The sequence below is a fragment of the Arvicola amphibius genome, chromosome 3 (genome assembly GCF_903992535.2).
Source record: "Arvicola amphibius chromosome 3, mArvAmp1.2, whole genome shotgun sequence".
Classification (NCBI taxonomy): domain Eukaryota; kingdom Metazoa; phylum Chordata; class Mammalia; order Rodentia; family Cricetidae; genus Arvicola; species Arvicola amphibius.
In genome coordinates this window covers 119,095,131-119,110,499 of record NC_052049.1, presented here as the reverse complement: position 1 = coordinate 119,110,499, position 15,369 = coordinate 119,095,131, and the positions used below count along the sequence as shown (strand labels likewise).

At 43.4% G+C, this 15,369-nt stretch overlaps 1 protein-coding gene across 3 annotated transcripts in view; it reads right to left on the bottom strand.

Annotated features, from left to right (window-relative positions):
* Positions 1 to 15,369, bottom strand: part of Ppp2r1b (protein phosphatase 2 scaffold subunit Abeta) — a 34,958-nt gene that overhangs the window by 13,459 nt on the left and 6,130 nt on the right. For all 3 annotated transcript variants that reach the window (XM_038323470.1, XM_038323471.1, XM_038323469.2), the window contains exons 6-14: positions 12,493 to 12,648; positions 12,092 to 12,206; positions 11,575 to 11,645; positions 11,184 to 11,318; positions 9,377 to 9,550; positions 5,123 to 5,183; positions 1,657 to 1,811; positions 963 to 1,105; positions 84 to 175 (exon numbers count right to left, since the gene is read on the bottom strand). In XM_038323470.1, the coding sequence (XP_038179398.1) occupies positions 84 to 175; positions 963 to 1,105; positions 1,657 to 1,811; positions 5,123 to 5,183; positions 9,377 to 9,550; positions 11,184 to 11,318; positions 11,575 to 11,645; positions 12,092 to 12,206; positions 12,493 to 12,648 (1,102 nt within the window). The remainder of the gene's footprint in view (positions 1 to 83; positions 176 to 962; positions 1,106 to 1,656; positions 1,812 to 5,122; positions 5,184 to 9,376; positions 9,551 to 11,183; positions 11,319 to 11,574; positions 11,646 to 12,091; positions 12,207 to 12,492; positions 12,649 to 15,369) is intronic.

The window sequence follows — 15,369 nt, the reverse complement described above, 5'->3', positions numbered from 1 at the left end:
TGCCCGTCACCTGCCATTTCCCACTGCTCACAGAGTAGAGGAAAACTCCCACTAACCAGTCTAGCACTAAACAAAATGCATACCACTTATGGCTTCCTGGGCGAAATACTTGACATCCATGTCTTCGTCCTGACCCAGCTTCTGCAGCACTGGTCTCACTTCCCCCTGCAAGGCACTGGAATTCAGAAGCAACTGTGAAGAGACGGCTGGTGGACAGAGAAGTCTGCTATGATACAGTCTGCTATGGAATTTGGGGCTTGGACCTATGTTAATTTTTTAATTTAAAATGAAAATACTTAAATACTGACAAATATAACAAGCTGTAGTGGCATTTCATTTGTATTTTAATAAATAAAGCTGGCCTGAGGATCAGAAAAGCAAAACAGCTGCCGCACTGGCCCGCCTTACAGACCATGCAGCAACAACACACACCTTGAATCCCAGGAGCCACACTAGGTTGTCACAGAAACCAGGTGGTAGTGGTGCACGCCCTCAATCCCAGCTCTAGAGAGGAATATAAGACGGGAGGAGACAGCTCTCAGTCACAGTCTCATTCTGAGATTCCTGGAGGCAGGATCATCATTTTGGCCTGAGGTCGAGGTAAGAGCCAGTGGCTGGCTGCTTTGCTTTTCTGTTCTTCAGGTTGAACCCCAGTATCTATCTCTGAGTTTTTATTAATCGTGCTTCAACAAGTATGTCAAATAATTTCTAAAGAAGTCTTGGTAAAATTTGCTTTGGGGCAGTGTTCCATATGTACCCAGAACATAAATGTAAACGTCAAATTAGACAGTCTCAAAACTGAGGGCTGAATTCTTTGAATAAGCCCAGATTCTAGGTAAAGTAAAAAAAAAAAAAAAAAAAAAAAAAAAAAAGAAAGAAAAAGAAATCCCTGCGCTTATTTTAACTATTACTCCCCACCATGAGGTGACACTTTCAAACCAAGAGCAACACTAAAATCTTACTTGGTATCTAGAATTGGTCCAATTTTCTGTAGTGACTTGGCCACATTGAAGCGGACATTGGCCACTTGGTCTCCTGCCATTTTCAACACGATGGGCAGCATTTGCTTAGTGGTTATTTCCTGACCACAGGCTTCAGACAGGGCCTAGGGAAACAAGTTTCAAATGGCGCATTTAAAACTTTCTTAATGCACCCGAAACCAGAGAAACGAATATTTAAAGGGAAGGCAATTGACCAACAGAAAAATGTTTCCTACTTGAGCATCTAAGGAACATGAGATGGCTTGAAAGATGAAAGACCTACGCCAAAACATATAACAAAATGGCAATATTTAAAATACTGCAAGTTTTAAATATTTAGTTTTATCTCACACTGTGTGAATTCATGGGGAGGAGGAGGATGTGGGAGACGAGAGAAGTCAGATCCACCAGCAGCAGCAGCTGCAGTTACAAAAGTTGTGAGCTACCTGACAGGGGTGCTTGAGAGCAAACTCAGGTCCTCTAGGCGAACAGGGGCAGTCCTGCCCACTGAGCCATCTCCCCAGCTCCAGATTTTTACATCAACATTTTCTCTAATTATCCAAATTGATCAGTATACGAAATGCACCCAAAACAGAAGATAGCTCACTCAAAACTTAAAAATATACCAAGAATGACTTAATGCCTGAGTTTAGGAATAGTACCATGTAATACTTACATTAATGCAGAATAAAGTGGTCATTCTATGCAGGTAATTAGGATCATTCGCCATTACTAACACTTTAGGGACGATGGTATTCTGGGCCCACTCTGTACCAAATTTCTGCACTAACTTCATGAGGTTGTTGGTGGCAGCTTCCCGGATGGCATATACTGCAGGAGAGTGCAAGAGAACGTCTTCAGCTTCTTGCTTCTCACACAGACCCAAACAAACTCTATGCAAACCTAAGGTCGCATGCTTGGTGATAATCCTGCTGAAGCACAGCCACTGCAGTTCTAAAATGTTCCTGTCCAAGGATGGCAATGCCATGGTTTTCTCCTAGCTACTGGTTTTTAATAAATATTTTATTTTAATAAAATGATTGTTCTTACTACAATGTCACTAACACAGGGTTCCACTGCCAAAGTAACCAGAGACGGAGCCTTGATCAAGACCTCAACTGCACTGAACTCTACTTGGCCAGATGCCTACTATGTTCCTGGCACCTCTCACTTCTGTTTTCAGAGGAATGCAAGCCTTTCCCGAGTTCTGCCAGTTTTCACTCCTTGTTTTGTCTGTATGTTTGTCTTTCCCCTCACGGTCAGGCTGATCTGAAAGGTTTTTTTTTTTTTAACTATCTAACTCTGTCTATTCTCACTTTAATATTTTCCTTTGTCCTATAAAAGATAAATTAATAAATGAAGTGCCCCCACCACTCAGAAAAACAAAACCCGGAACTTTTGTTTAGCTTCCTCTCATGGAGCCCTCCCCTTGTGTCCACACTGCCCACTGACAAAAACACAGCTTTCACGCTTTCTTCCTCCCGCGGCTTCTCCAGACTGCTCCCAGTGGTCTTCAGCAGTTTCATGCCCAAGGAGGGGTGGCAGAAAGAAACCTGCTCACTGTGTACCACTTAAAGTGCAAAAACATAACTTTTCTTCCAATTATAAAATTCTAAGCTAAAATGCAAATGCTGTGGGATGCTGTGTTCTGCTGGTGCACACCTTTGACCCCAGCACTCGGGAGGCAGAGGTAGGTGGATCTCTGAGTTTCAGGTCAGCCTGCTCTACACAGCAAGTTCCAGGACAGCCAGGGCTAAACAGAGAAACCCTGTCTCAATGTCTCATAGAAGAAAAGAAGGAATATATAATAATAATAATAATAATAATAATAATAATAATAATATAAAGGCGGGGATGGAAAGCCCACGGTGGACATTCTCGGCCACCATCCAGCCACAGCATCAGGGAATCGTGAAGTCTCTATACCTAAACTCCACTAGTTCTCAAGTTGGAAAAAAAATACTCAGGTTGCATACAGCAAGCACTCCTACCCAGAAGCGGTGTCATGAATCTCCTTGTAGAATATTGGACCTTAAAAGTCCTTCAAAATTTGAAAGGAAAAAATAAAAAATAAAAAAGCCTGTCTTCATCCAGAAGGCTAGCTTTCAAAGGAGGTAATAAAAATGCCACTCATTCTAATATTTACTAAAAATAAACCTTTTTAAATAGATAATCTCTTAGACTGGGAGATAGCTCAGTAGTTAAGAAAATGCATACTGCTCTTCCAGAAGACTAGAGTTGAGTTCCCAGCACCCTAGAGTTGAGTTCCCAGCACCCAAGCCAGGAGGTGTGCCACTGTCTGCAATCCCAGCGCCAGCTCAGGGTCTGATGCCCTCTCTGGCCTCTCAGAGTACCTGCAAGTACATGCACAACCTCACAGACACACACACACAGAATTAAAAAAAATGCACCTTTCCTATGATCTTTTTTTTTTATCATTTTTAAATGGTATAAAAACTTAACTTTTGAGAAAGAAGTCTTTACAATGGAGTTTAAAAGCACCAGCTATATCCATACATATGCCCTAACAGATTGTCATACACAGCTTCACAACCTTCCTTTCTCACTTAGACATATGATACAAATACGCTGTTAACAAAACCACCTACAGATGTAAGCAGACACAATACTCTTATTCTTTCCTGGTACCTAGTCACAGTGCCTGCCCACAGATAAAATGCCCTCACTACATAAAGTGTAGTTTACTGGGAAGCCACAACAGGATGCTCATCACACCCACCAAACATAGACCCAAAGCTCATGGGGAAAATCACATGAGAACTTGAAGGGACTCACTGGAATGGGGCTCAGGCAGCACCAAAGCTACCAAGTCTAAGACTTGACACAGCCCCTCCCGCACCAGGTGGATGGTAACAAAGGAGCATGTACACGGTACACACCAGGTGGATGGGAATAAAGGAGCATGTACACTGTACACACCAGGTGGATGGGAACAAAGGAGCATGTACACTGTGCACACACCAGGTGGATGGGAACAAAGGAGCATGTACACGGTACACACCAGGTGGATGGGAACAAAGGAGCATGTACACGGTACACACCAGGTGGATGGGAACAAAGGAGCATGTACACTGCACACACCAGGTGGATGGGAACAAAGGAGCGTGTACACTGTGCACACACCAGGTGGATGGGAACAAAGGAGCATGTACACTGTGCACACACCAGGTGGATGGGAACAAAGGGGCATGTACACTGTGCACACACCAGGTGGATGGGAACGAAGGAGCGTGTACACTGTACACAACAGGTGGATGGGAACAAAGGGACATGTACACTGTGCACACACCAGGTGGATGGGAACAAAGGAGCGTGTACACTGTGCACACACCAGGTGGATGGGAACAAAGGAGCATGTACATGGTACACACCAGGTGGATGGGAACAAAGGAGCATGTACACTGTACACAACAGGTGGATGGGAACAAAGGGACATGTACACTGTGCACACACCAGGTGGATGGGAACAAAGGAGCGTGTACACTGTGCACACACCAGGTGGATGGGAACAAAGGGGCAAGTACACTGCACACAGAAAGGCACCTGCCCATCCCTGTCCAATGAGCCCTTCCCTGAGCCCATGTTCTCCAGCTCAGCAGCAGCAGGCAGAGGAAAGCCTTCCTCTCACCAAATCGAAATCCTGGCTCTGTTCTAGGGCACAGGAATGTCCCCAGCTCCTACTGTACCTCTGCACATCTGAGGACACCACAGGCAGCAGGTCAGCTGCAAGCCATGTCGCTGGAAGAAGTGGACATCTAAAAGTCTGAAGCCCACAGGTGGCAGGAGATGGGAGAGGGCAAAGAAGTTTCTCAGCACAGAAAGTACAATTAAAACAGAAAATAACGGGAAGTACAAATGTCAAATTTGTAGTCAGGCTGGGCATGGCAGTGCCTGCCTCTACTCCTAGCACTCAGTAGACAGGCGGGCCAGCCAGGGCCACACAGTGAGAAATAAGTGAGATGTTTATGCAGTCAGAGAAAGCTGGTGGACCCTCAAGGACCTCCCCTCAGCACTGTGCTGTGAAGGCAAAGAACGTGCCCTGCAGGCCTCTTCTCTGAAGGGCCATGTGTGACCATCTCAGACACATGCGGAAGCCTGGGTGTCCCAGAATGTCTACTCACCATGGTCCACAAGCCAGGCCATACACAAAGAGTTCAGCTTTTCATCAAAAAACTCCACACCCTGCAGATACAGAAGATTCCAAAGTTAGAACAAGAGGCTCTATTTACGTTGCTCAATAATTACCTAAAAGCTAAAGACACACTCGTGAACAAGCTGACGACAAAACAGTGCCGTAGACTTGGAACTCTCTTACTAGGCAGAAAACAAAAACAAGCAGGAGAGACCCTGTTAACGGGACAGGACCTGTGCCACGCACAGGACTGAGATAAGCAGGCAAGGCACAGAGGAAAGTCTGCCCAGCAGATCCAGATGCTGTGGGAAAATGAATTCCCCAGAAAAAACAGCCACTGAAAGGCTTGGTAATTTGCATTGCTCCTTTTTGGTTAACAGCAAGTCCTTCAGAATGTGGCAAATGACACCAAGATATCTCCCACAGAAGATAGCATTGCTGGGGCATGACAGAAAGCAAAAGAAAAAAAAAAAAAAAACAGGAACCAAGTGTGTAAGGCAAAGGGTAGAAGTGACAGCTGGAACCATCCTGACTCTCCAGCTTGCTGGTCACCTCACACAGGCTAGGGACAAGCTCTAGACCTCTGGTCAAGGGACATACACAGTACACAGGGACGCTCCATGATGCACATGTTCCTGGTGCCTTCCTTCTGAAGTCATTATGCTTATTCTTCTGGTTCAAGTCTAAGACATGCCTGGCCAGTGACGATGTATTTTTAAATAAAGACCAAGAACAGGGGTGCTGTGCTTTATACTGAACGACGTCACCTTGCTGTGAGCAATCTGAAAGGCACTTTGCCTCCTACAGCATCAGCTCTGAGTCCATTTTTATTCCAGGCTGAGGATTTTCCTTTAATCTCCTTCAGATATTTTGTGGTTTAACTTTTTATTTACTTATCAAAGCCTATAAACAAGGCAGGATAGTCTTGAGAGAATCCTATAAATTGACTAACTTAAAAAACTTTACACATAAAGAAAAATTAAGAATGCATAAACTTGGGTGAGAGAGATGGCTCAACCATTAAAAGCACTTGAGACTCTTGTAGAAGGCCAGAGTTTGTTTCCTAGCACCCACATGACAGCTCACAACTATTTGTAACTCGAATTCTAGAGGCTACAATGCCCTCTTCTGGCTTAGACAGGTACCAGGCGTGCATATGCTTCACATTCATGTGCAAGAAAAACACTCGAACATAAAAATAAGTCGATCTTTAAAAAAAGAAAATCAAACGAATAATATGTGATGTGGGATTCCCCTCTGTATGCTGTGAATACCATCGGTTAATAAAAAACTGCCTTGGGCTGTACAGAGCAGAATAGAGGTAGGTGGGTGGGTGAGAGACTAAACTGAATGCTGGGAGAAGGAAGGAGGAGTCGGGGAGACTGCCAGGGAGCTGCCAGAGGGGAAAGACACAAGATGCCAGCTGGAACCTTGTCGGCAGGCCATGAGCTTCATGGTAAAATATAAAATAATGGAAATAGGTTAATTCTAGATGTAAGAGCTAGCTAGTAATATGCTTAAGTGATTGGTCAAGCAGGGATTTAAAAAATATAGTTTCTGCGTGATTATTTCACGAGTCTGGGCGGCCAGGAAACAAACAAGCGGCCTACAACAGATAAGCTAACAATACAGGATGTTAAAACACGATGTCTGTCCATGACTGATGCATGTCACCCCAGTCACAAAGGTGTAAGCCAGCCAAGACACCATCTCTCTTCTTTCCACTCTGCTCTGCACATCACCTGCAGCCCTTGGACACTGCTCTGCACATCACCTGCAGCCCTTGGACACTGTTCTGCACATCACCTGCAGCCCTTGGACACTGCTCTGCACATCACCTGCAGCCCTTGGACACTGCTCTGCACATCACCTGCAGCCCTTGGACACTGCTCTGCACATCACTGGCGGCCCTTGGACACTGCTCTGCACATCATCTGCAGCCCTTGGACACTGCTCTGCACATCACCTGCAGCCCTTGGACACTGCTCTGCACATCACCTGCAGCCCTTGGACACTGCTCTGCACATCACCTGCAGCCCTTGGATATTGCTCTGCACATCACCTGCAGCCCTTGGACACTGCTCTGCATATTACCTGCAGCCCTCACATCACCTGCAGCCCTTGAACACTGCTCTGCACATCACTGGCGGCCCTTGGACACTGCTCTGCATATCACTGGCGGCCCTTGGACACTGCTCTGTATATCCCGGGCAGCCTTTGGAGACTTTCCAGGTCTGGTGGAGCTAAGGTTCAAAGAAATGGTAAATATAATCCACCTTTCTTCCAGACAGATGCTTCAGTCCAACAAACCCATTATTAGCCACCACTGCTTTCCACTCCAGACAATGACACAGATCTGAAGAGCAGATCAGCATTTGGAAGTTGATGGTGGAGAAGCATGACAAAGTGACTTCACCTGATACATGGATAAGCTGGGATCTTTGGCATTCACTTTGAAGAACAGAGCACTTCAATGCTCAAGAAGGGAAAAGGACAGAGAAGGAGAGAAAGGAAAGAGATATCTTGATTGAGGGAGACATTAAAGGGCTAGCAAAAAAAAAAAAAAAACAAAAAACATGGCACTAGGAAAAATCCCAGGAATCCCCAAGGATGACCCCAGCTAAGACTCTAAGCAATAGTGGAGAGGACACCTGAACTGGTCTTCCCGTCATCAGATTGATGACTATCTTAATTGTCATCATAGAACCTTCATCCAGCAACGGATGGAAGCAAATACAGAGATCCACAGCAAAGCACTGGGTCAAGTTTCTGGAGGCCAGTTCAAGAGATGGTAGAGGGAGAGCAATAATATGAACAAAGGGGTCAAGACCATGATGGGGACACCCACACAGACAGCTGACCTGAGCTAGTGTGAGCTCCCTGACTCTGGACTGATAGTGGGGGAACCTGCATAAGATCAAAGTCGGCCCTCTGAATGTGGGGGACAGTTGTGAGGCTTGGGCAGTTTGTGGGGCCACTGGCAGTGGGACCAGGATTTATCCCTAGTGCTTGAACTGCTGTCTTGGAGCACATTCTCTTTGGAAGGATACCTTGCTCGGTCTAGATATAGGTGGGAGGGACTTGGTCTTGCCTCAAAGTGAAGTATCAGACTTTACTGACTCCCCATGGGAAGCCTTACCCTTTCTGAAGAGAGGATGGGGGAGTGGGATGGAGGGAAAAGTATGGTGGGAGGAGGGGAGAGAGTGGGAACAGAGATAGCTATGTAAAATGAGAAAAGATTGTAGTAAAAAATTCTTAATAAAAAAGGAAAAAATTTACTAAAACACAATGCCATGGCCATCTATAAGATGCATGTTCATAACACCAAAATTAGCAATACGATGCAGTGGTCAAGAAAATATGAACCCCATATGGTGTGATCTGAAAGGAATGGAAATAAGCCTTGAGGGTGGTGCTGATAATACTATACAAAGTATAGTATTATCAGCAATGACTGATATTATGAGCATTTTTAAAAACCATGCAGGTCTCCCTTCATCCAAGTGTCTAATTAATAACTCACACTCAGTGGCCGCCAACTGGACATTACACAGCACACAGTTCCTGCCCTAGAGCAATCACTTGTCCATCTCCCCAGCTACACATTTAACAACTCCTGAAGCCCTCAGAGTCTAGAGGCTCCCATGCCATGAAGCTGTCGAGCTTCCTGTTGTCTGCACCTAGTGATAAAGGGAAGCGTGTGGCTATAACGCCCAGCTTTGACATTTTAATTAGTCATATTCATTAGAATAAAAATAATAATGAAACCCAAAGAATAGTGGCCAGTGTGGTAACAGGATTATTCAAAACAACCAGCGGCATGAGCTCTTTGTGTGGTGGAACCTCAACTTCCTGTCATCAGGATGTAGGAAAAAGCTAAGTTCATTATGCTTAGGAAAAGTCAAACAAAAAGGTGCCCGGAACAAAAAGTTAAATTGACTTATCCTGAACCTATCGGTCTGCTTCCATGGATCAGTTCTTAAGTCACATGGGTTTTAAATAATACAATTCTATTACATGAATGAATATGCTTTATCATGAGGAGGGCAGCAAGATAAATGTGTTTCTAGAACACCATTCTGTTAGGCCATACTGCACTACCGAAAATAAAAACCATCCTACAGGCCAAAGAATTTACCTCGATACATCTAATTGAACCAGACCAGACTACCTGGCCTCCCACTCACCACGCCCTGCTCCACGATCTGACAGACCCTACCATTCACAGAGCCCATGAACTCACCAGCTGGCCCGCCAGCAGCGGCATATACTCAATGATAGCCAGGCGGACCCTCCACTTGGCATCTTCAGCCAGTTCCACTATGGCAGGAAGAAGAGACTGAGAGAGTTGACGGATTCCAATCACCTCATTTACACAATCCAAATTGGAGATGATATTCAAACGAACTTCCGGACACTATAAACACACAAGCCCCAGAGACTACATGTGAAAATTAACTCCTTTGCCCAGTACCCTCCTGGCATGATAAAATGAAAAGTACTAAATAAAATTTAGTACTGACTCAGGCCTAAAAAGCTGGAGGGCAAAGAGCTGAGACACAGCTTAGTGGTCAAACATTTGCCCAGCTTGTACAGAGCCCTGGTTTCAACAGCCAGTACCAACCAAAAGAACTACAACAGAAGGAAATTTTAAATGCTAAATACACAGATAATTCGATACAATGCAACTGATCTTAACCAGAATGTCAGTAAAAAGCCTGAGATTTCATTACTTTGTATGCCAATTTTAAAAATTAATTAACAAATTGGCAGGCAAGATGGCTCAGCAGGAAGGTGCTTGCCTCACAAACCTGGCAACCTGGATTTAATCCCCAGAACCCATGGAATGGTGGATGGAGAGACCTGAGTCTACAACGATAGCTTCTGAGCTCTGCATGAACATGCATATGCACGCACACACACAATTAAGTTTTTAGACATTTAATTAATAAATGAGCACGAAGTCTATGCGATGGTAAAAAGCCCAGGCCCTGGAAGTAAATTCTAGATCTGCACTGCCGGCAGACCTCATATACCATCCTACCTCCCTCTGCCTACCTCCTCGCCAACATCTGGGAGGAGCACATACAAGACCTGAGCCCACTGTGGCAATTACATTTAATGACATGACAAAGAAATTAGATCATGTCTGGCACCAATTTTTGAATTTTTAATATGTGTACATGTATTGTCTGTGTAATACATACATGTACCCATGTACCCACAAAGGCCAGAAGAGGGAGTCAGATCCTCTAGAGCTGGGTTAGGTAGTTGTGGGCCACTCAATGTAGATGCTAGGACTGGATCCTTGGTCCCCTATAAGCAGCAGGCCTCTTAATTGCTGAGCCATAGCTCCAGCCCCTAAATGGTAATATCTGATGCTATATTTTAAACTTAAATAAAAGATACTGTTTAGGAAAAGATATATTAGCTTTAAAAATAAGGAACCATTGATTATAGTATAAAAATTTTAAAAGATAGCTATTTCTGGGGTGGTTTTAAGCCTTATTTATTTTACATGTATGAGTGCTTTCCTAGATGTATGATTGTCACCATGTGTGCCTGGTGCCTGCAGAGGTCAGAAGAGGGCACCAGACCCCTTTGAACTAGAGCTGTGTGGGTGTTGGGAGACAAACCCAAATCCTCTAGAGCAGCCAGGGCTCATAACCACTCAGCCACCTCTCCAGCCCTGAGTATGTAGTTTGCTTGGGTGGTTTTGGGTTTTGAGATAGGATTTCACATTATAGCTCTGGCTGTCCTGGAGCTTGCTCTGTTGACCAGGCTGGTGTTGAACATGGAGTTACTCCTGCCTCTGCCTCCCCTGTGCTACAATTAAAGGTAAGGGCCACCACACCCAACTACATTTGTTTGTTTTTTAATAAGTCCTTGTGCACATTTTTTGGGAAACCTGTAACCCTATACCAAACAGAAAGACTATCAAATCTCTAAATAAAGGCTTTCCCCCCCATTTTTGGTCCTATTTTAGTAAAGTCACCAAAATCACATCAAATCAATAACATCAAAACAAAATAATTCATAGCCGGACTCACCTCATCCTTTAACTGAGCTAAAAAGAGAGGCAGAAGATGTTCAATGGTATTCTCTTTGCCCAAAATTGTCGATAGTCCCATAATTACAGAAGCTAGAGCTGATTTCACATGCTGATTGGTATCAGACACTAATTCCTAAAACAGAATAAAAAACTAAAGACAACAAAAGTCTCCACACCCCTCCCAAGAAGTCAACACAACACTAGTCACAGAGGAAATAACCCAGATAACCTGGGGAGGTACCGGCAGCAGTGTGCAACTATGATATGCACAAATCAACTATAAATATTGTCACAAATGTTATGCATTTGACTCGTTTATGCCTCATCCTTGTTTAAAATGCTAAGAGCTTCATAGGCAAAGTAAATGAAATAAAATGCATCACATTCACCTTTACATAGGGCAGGATTTGATTCATAATTATGGTCTCTCTACCTTCAGTGGGTAGGTTCTCACAAAGTTCTGAAACATAAACAGAAAATGCAATGCTGTCAAGGAACCAAAGAGAGTTAACCAGCTCTTTCCATCAGCCCCAAGTTAAATCATATGTCTAAGCAAATGAACTCTAATGGGGAAAATGAGCCTCCTTCTCATTGCATGGTCTAAATGCCCTGTGTGACAAACTAATTCAAACTAAAGAAACAAGATACAGTGGATGTTTGATGTGAACTATGGAGCAGTAGCTGCATGCTGACACCATCTCTGTCTGCAACATCTTATAAATCCAAGCTATGCCAAACTTCCTGACCTGACAAATGCATCAAAGAGGGTGGAAATGTTGCTACATAGACTGATTTTTTTATTTTTTCTGATTTATACATTTTGGGTCCTATTTTAAGTAAAAACACCAAACCAAAATCCCATCAAGTCAGTGACATCAAAGTCAAAGGGGTCACAGCCAGGCGCACCTTTTACTTTGTGGGCAGCAGCTGCACGGACTTCAGCTTCGCAGTCTTTAAGGAGGCTCTGGAAGGCGGGGATGAGGTCGTTGAGCGTGATTTTAGGTCCCACTGCTTTCTGGAGCTAGAAAACAATTTCTACAGGTTTAATGTATACTAACAAAAATAGTTAATAAAAACAAAATAGTGCACTCTTCAAATGTATACTGTAACCACAACAGGCTGGCAGGCTTGCATGGCAAACACTTTACCCACTGAGTCATCTGACTGGCCCCAAAATGAAAATATTAAATTTTTGATGTTATATCCATCAGCTACCCAACATAATTTATAAGCTATATTTGTTAGAAAATCTGTGGGGCGAATGACTTTGAGGTTTTTTTAATACCTGAAATGTCAGTGCATTTTACCTCTGAAAATTTGTCAGCTACCATATAGCGAACCCGCCAAGATTTATCTTCTGCTGCTTGCCGAAGTGTAGGCATTACCAAGGCCTCAAGGTCATCCTGAGACAGTAACTGGGCAATACTGACACAAGCTTCCACAGCTAGCAGGCGCACAGAATCCTAAAGGAAAAACATTCTGTTCGGTCAGTCTGCTGAAACAGGGCACACTGAGTGTAGTGTGAGGCGATGCTGTCACAGGGACCATTTAAGAAGAGGGAGAGAAACACCACTGTGCTGGCTAAGTTATGTCAACTTGAGAAGAGGGAGCCTCAACCGAGAAAATGCCTCCACAAGATCCAACTGTAGGCAAGCCTGTAGGTCACTTTCTTAATTATTTTTGGAGAGGACCATTATGAGTAGTCCCATCCCTGGGCTGGTGGTCCTGGGTTCTATAAGAAAACAGACTGAGCAGGCCATCAGGCTGCAAGCCAGTATGTAGCAACCCTCTGTGGCCTCTATATTAGCTCCTGCTCCAGGTTCCTTCCCTGTTTGAGTTCCTGTTCTGGCTTCCTTCAGTGATAGACTACAATGCGGAAGCAGAAGCCCAATAAACCTTTTCTCTCCAACTTGCAATTTTGGTCAGGTGTTTCAACGCAGTGACAGAAACCTTAACTAAGACACCCTCAATATGTGATGGGGGTGTCTTTAGGTCTTCAAATGGCTGGGTAACTTCTTCCTTTGCATGTCAAAGACTTAAAAGTGACACTCTGTTCAAATTATATTGACTACAGTCAAGTTTTTATTAAGGACAATGAGAAAGATGTTCTAAATGTTATTAACTGCATATGAATAATGTGTGTTGAAGTCAGAGGACAACATCCTGGAGTCAGATCTTCCACCTTTCCATGGGTTCTGAGCACTGAAATCAGGCAAATACTTTTACCACTGGGACATCTGACTGGTCTCAAATTATAAAGATTTTTTTTTAATTTAATGCTATACTCAAACCCTTATTATAATATGAAGTTGAAAAATATACTTACATAAATAACTAATAACATAATCGAAGAGTTTAAAGGACAAGGGAGATCACTTTGAAAGCTATTTCCAGCTCTTATGTCCATGAGAGTAGCACGAGACGGAGTGTACAAAGGAAGACACGGAAGGAAGGAAAGGTCAACAGTCGAGTAACAGAGCTGAAGTGAAGTGCTGAAACTCAAACTGAGACAGCCCTGTCTAGTAAACAGAGAGGAGACAACCCGCTTTTCCATATATAAGGCTGCTCAATTCCAAATGGACACAAGAATGTCTTTTGAGTAAGAGAAAACACAAAATTAAAGCTCAATTAGACATTAGGAGTTACGATTTCAGACTTGGGAACATCAGACCTATAACCCTATGAGCACCAAGGAGAAATGGAAAAAGAAATTTACTGTCTATGTAATACAATCGAACATGCATAAAACACACACAAATACAATACATATGCAAATTCAACACAGTACACACGTACCCTCACCACCTGCCTGGTTTATCACTGTCACCTACCTGGCCTTCTCCTTCTATTCTTATCCCTCCTACAACTTGGTGTCCACCCATAAGCCAGAATGACCTTTCAAAAACTTAAATTACACCTCTTCTCCAGACCTAGGTAGTCTCACTACATCAGAGAAGAAAATCCAAAACCACAGTCTTCTGTGGGCTAATGATGCTCCCACCCCTTCTTTCTTCTCCACTCCCATGCTTATTGGACTCATCCAACTACCATGTTCCAATGTTGATTTTTTCCTATCTCATGTCCTCTCTTTACCAGACTCTTATGCTCCTGGAAAGAGTGGAGACAGCATTTTTCTATCATTAGTCACTTCTTCAGAGCCCTCTGCTGACTAGCAGTCAAAGTCCTACTACATTACACTATTTTCATAACATTTATATCTGATTTTTACCATGTTTTTCTCCATTAAAATGTAAGTTCCATGACAGCAGGGTTCCTGTATACCCTTAACACTAGAACTGTGCCCCACATAAGTAGGCACTCTATGTAGGCACTCAATGACAACTATTTCTGTCAATGAGTAAGCCACGAGCAGATCTTCTACCAGTCGTCAGAGAAGGCACAGTGTATACATATTTCCTAACAAAGCACTTAATATTTTCTGAGCACCAAATGCTAACAGCCTGCCCCACCTATGAATGTGTGAGTTTCATGTTCATTGGCTTCAATACTCTGTGGCTGCTTCAGCAATACAAGAGCAAAGTCCAACAATTAACAAGGACCTATGACCCCTAGAGCCAAAAATATTTTTTGGCTGGCCTTCGCCAGAAAACCTGCAAATCCTTAGCCTACTATTTTGCAGGAAGTATAGAAGAAAAAAGAAAACATCAAATTATGCCATGTGAAGTATAACCAGCTAAATTCCAAATAAGGATTCTAAGCCTGTCCTGCTCCAACATGGAAACCACCATGTATGTGTGGCATCTGCATGCTTGAAATGTTGCCAGTGTTCAAACTGTAAGACTTAGAAACTTGGGGCCAAAGTCTACATACATTCAAACCCCAACTGAACCACAACTAGCTAAATACATAAATACAGCCTTGAACAAGCTTCATAAACTAGGTGGGCCTCCATTTCCTTGAGTATCTGTGCTGTGGGCTGTTAGAAGAACCTAATTTCATAATACATGTAGCCACTTAAAACAGACTGGGAGACACAGTCAGTCTGGCCATGGTTCCCCCCACATCAATGGATTCAGTTAACCATGAACCAAAATATTTGGGAAATTATTTTTATCTGTACTAAACACATACAGACTGTTTTCCTGTCACCAATCCCTAAAGAAAGTAGTATAATAACTATTTATTGATCTTTTACCCTACAGCTTTATTATTTATTGTGTTTG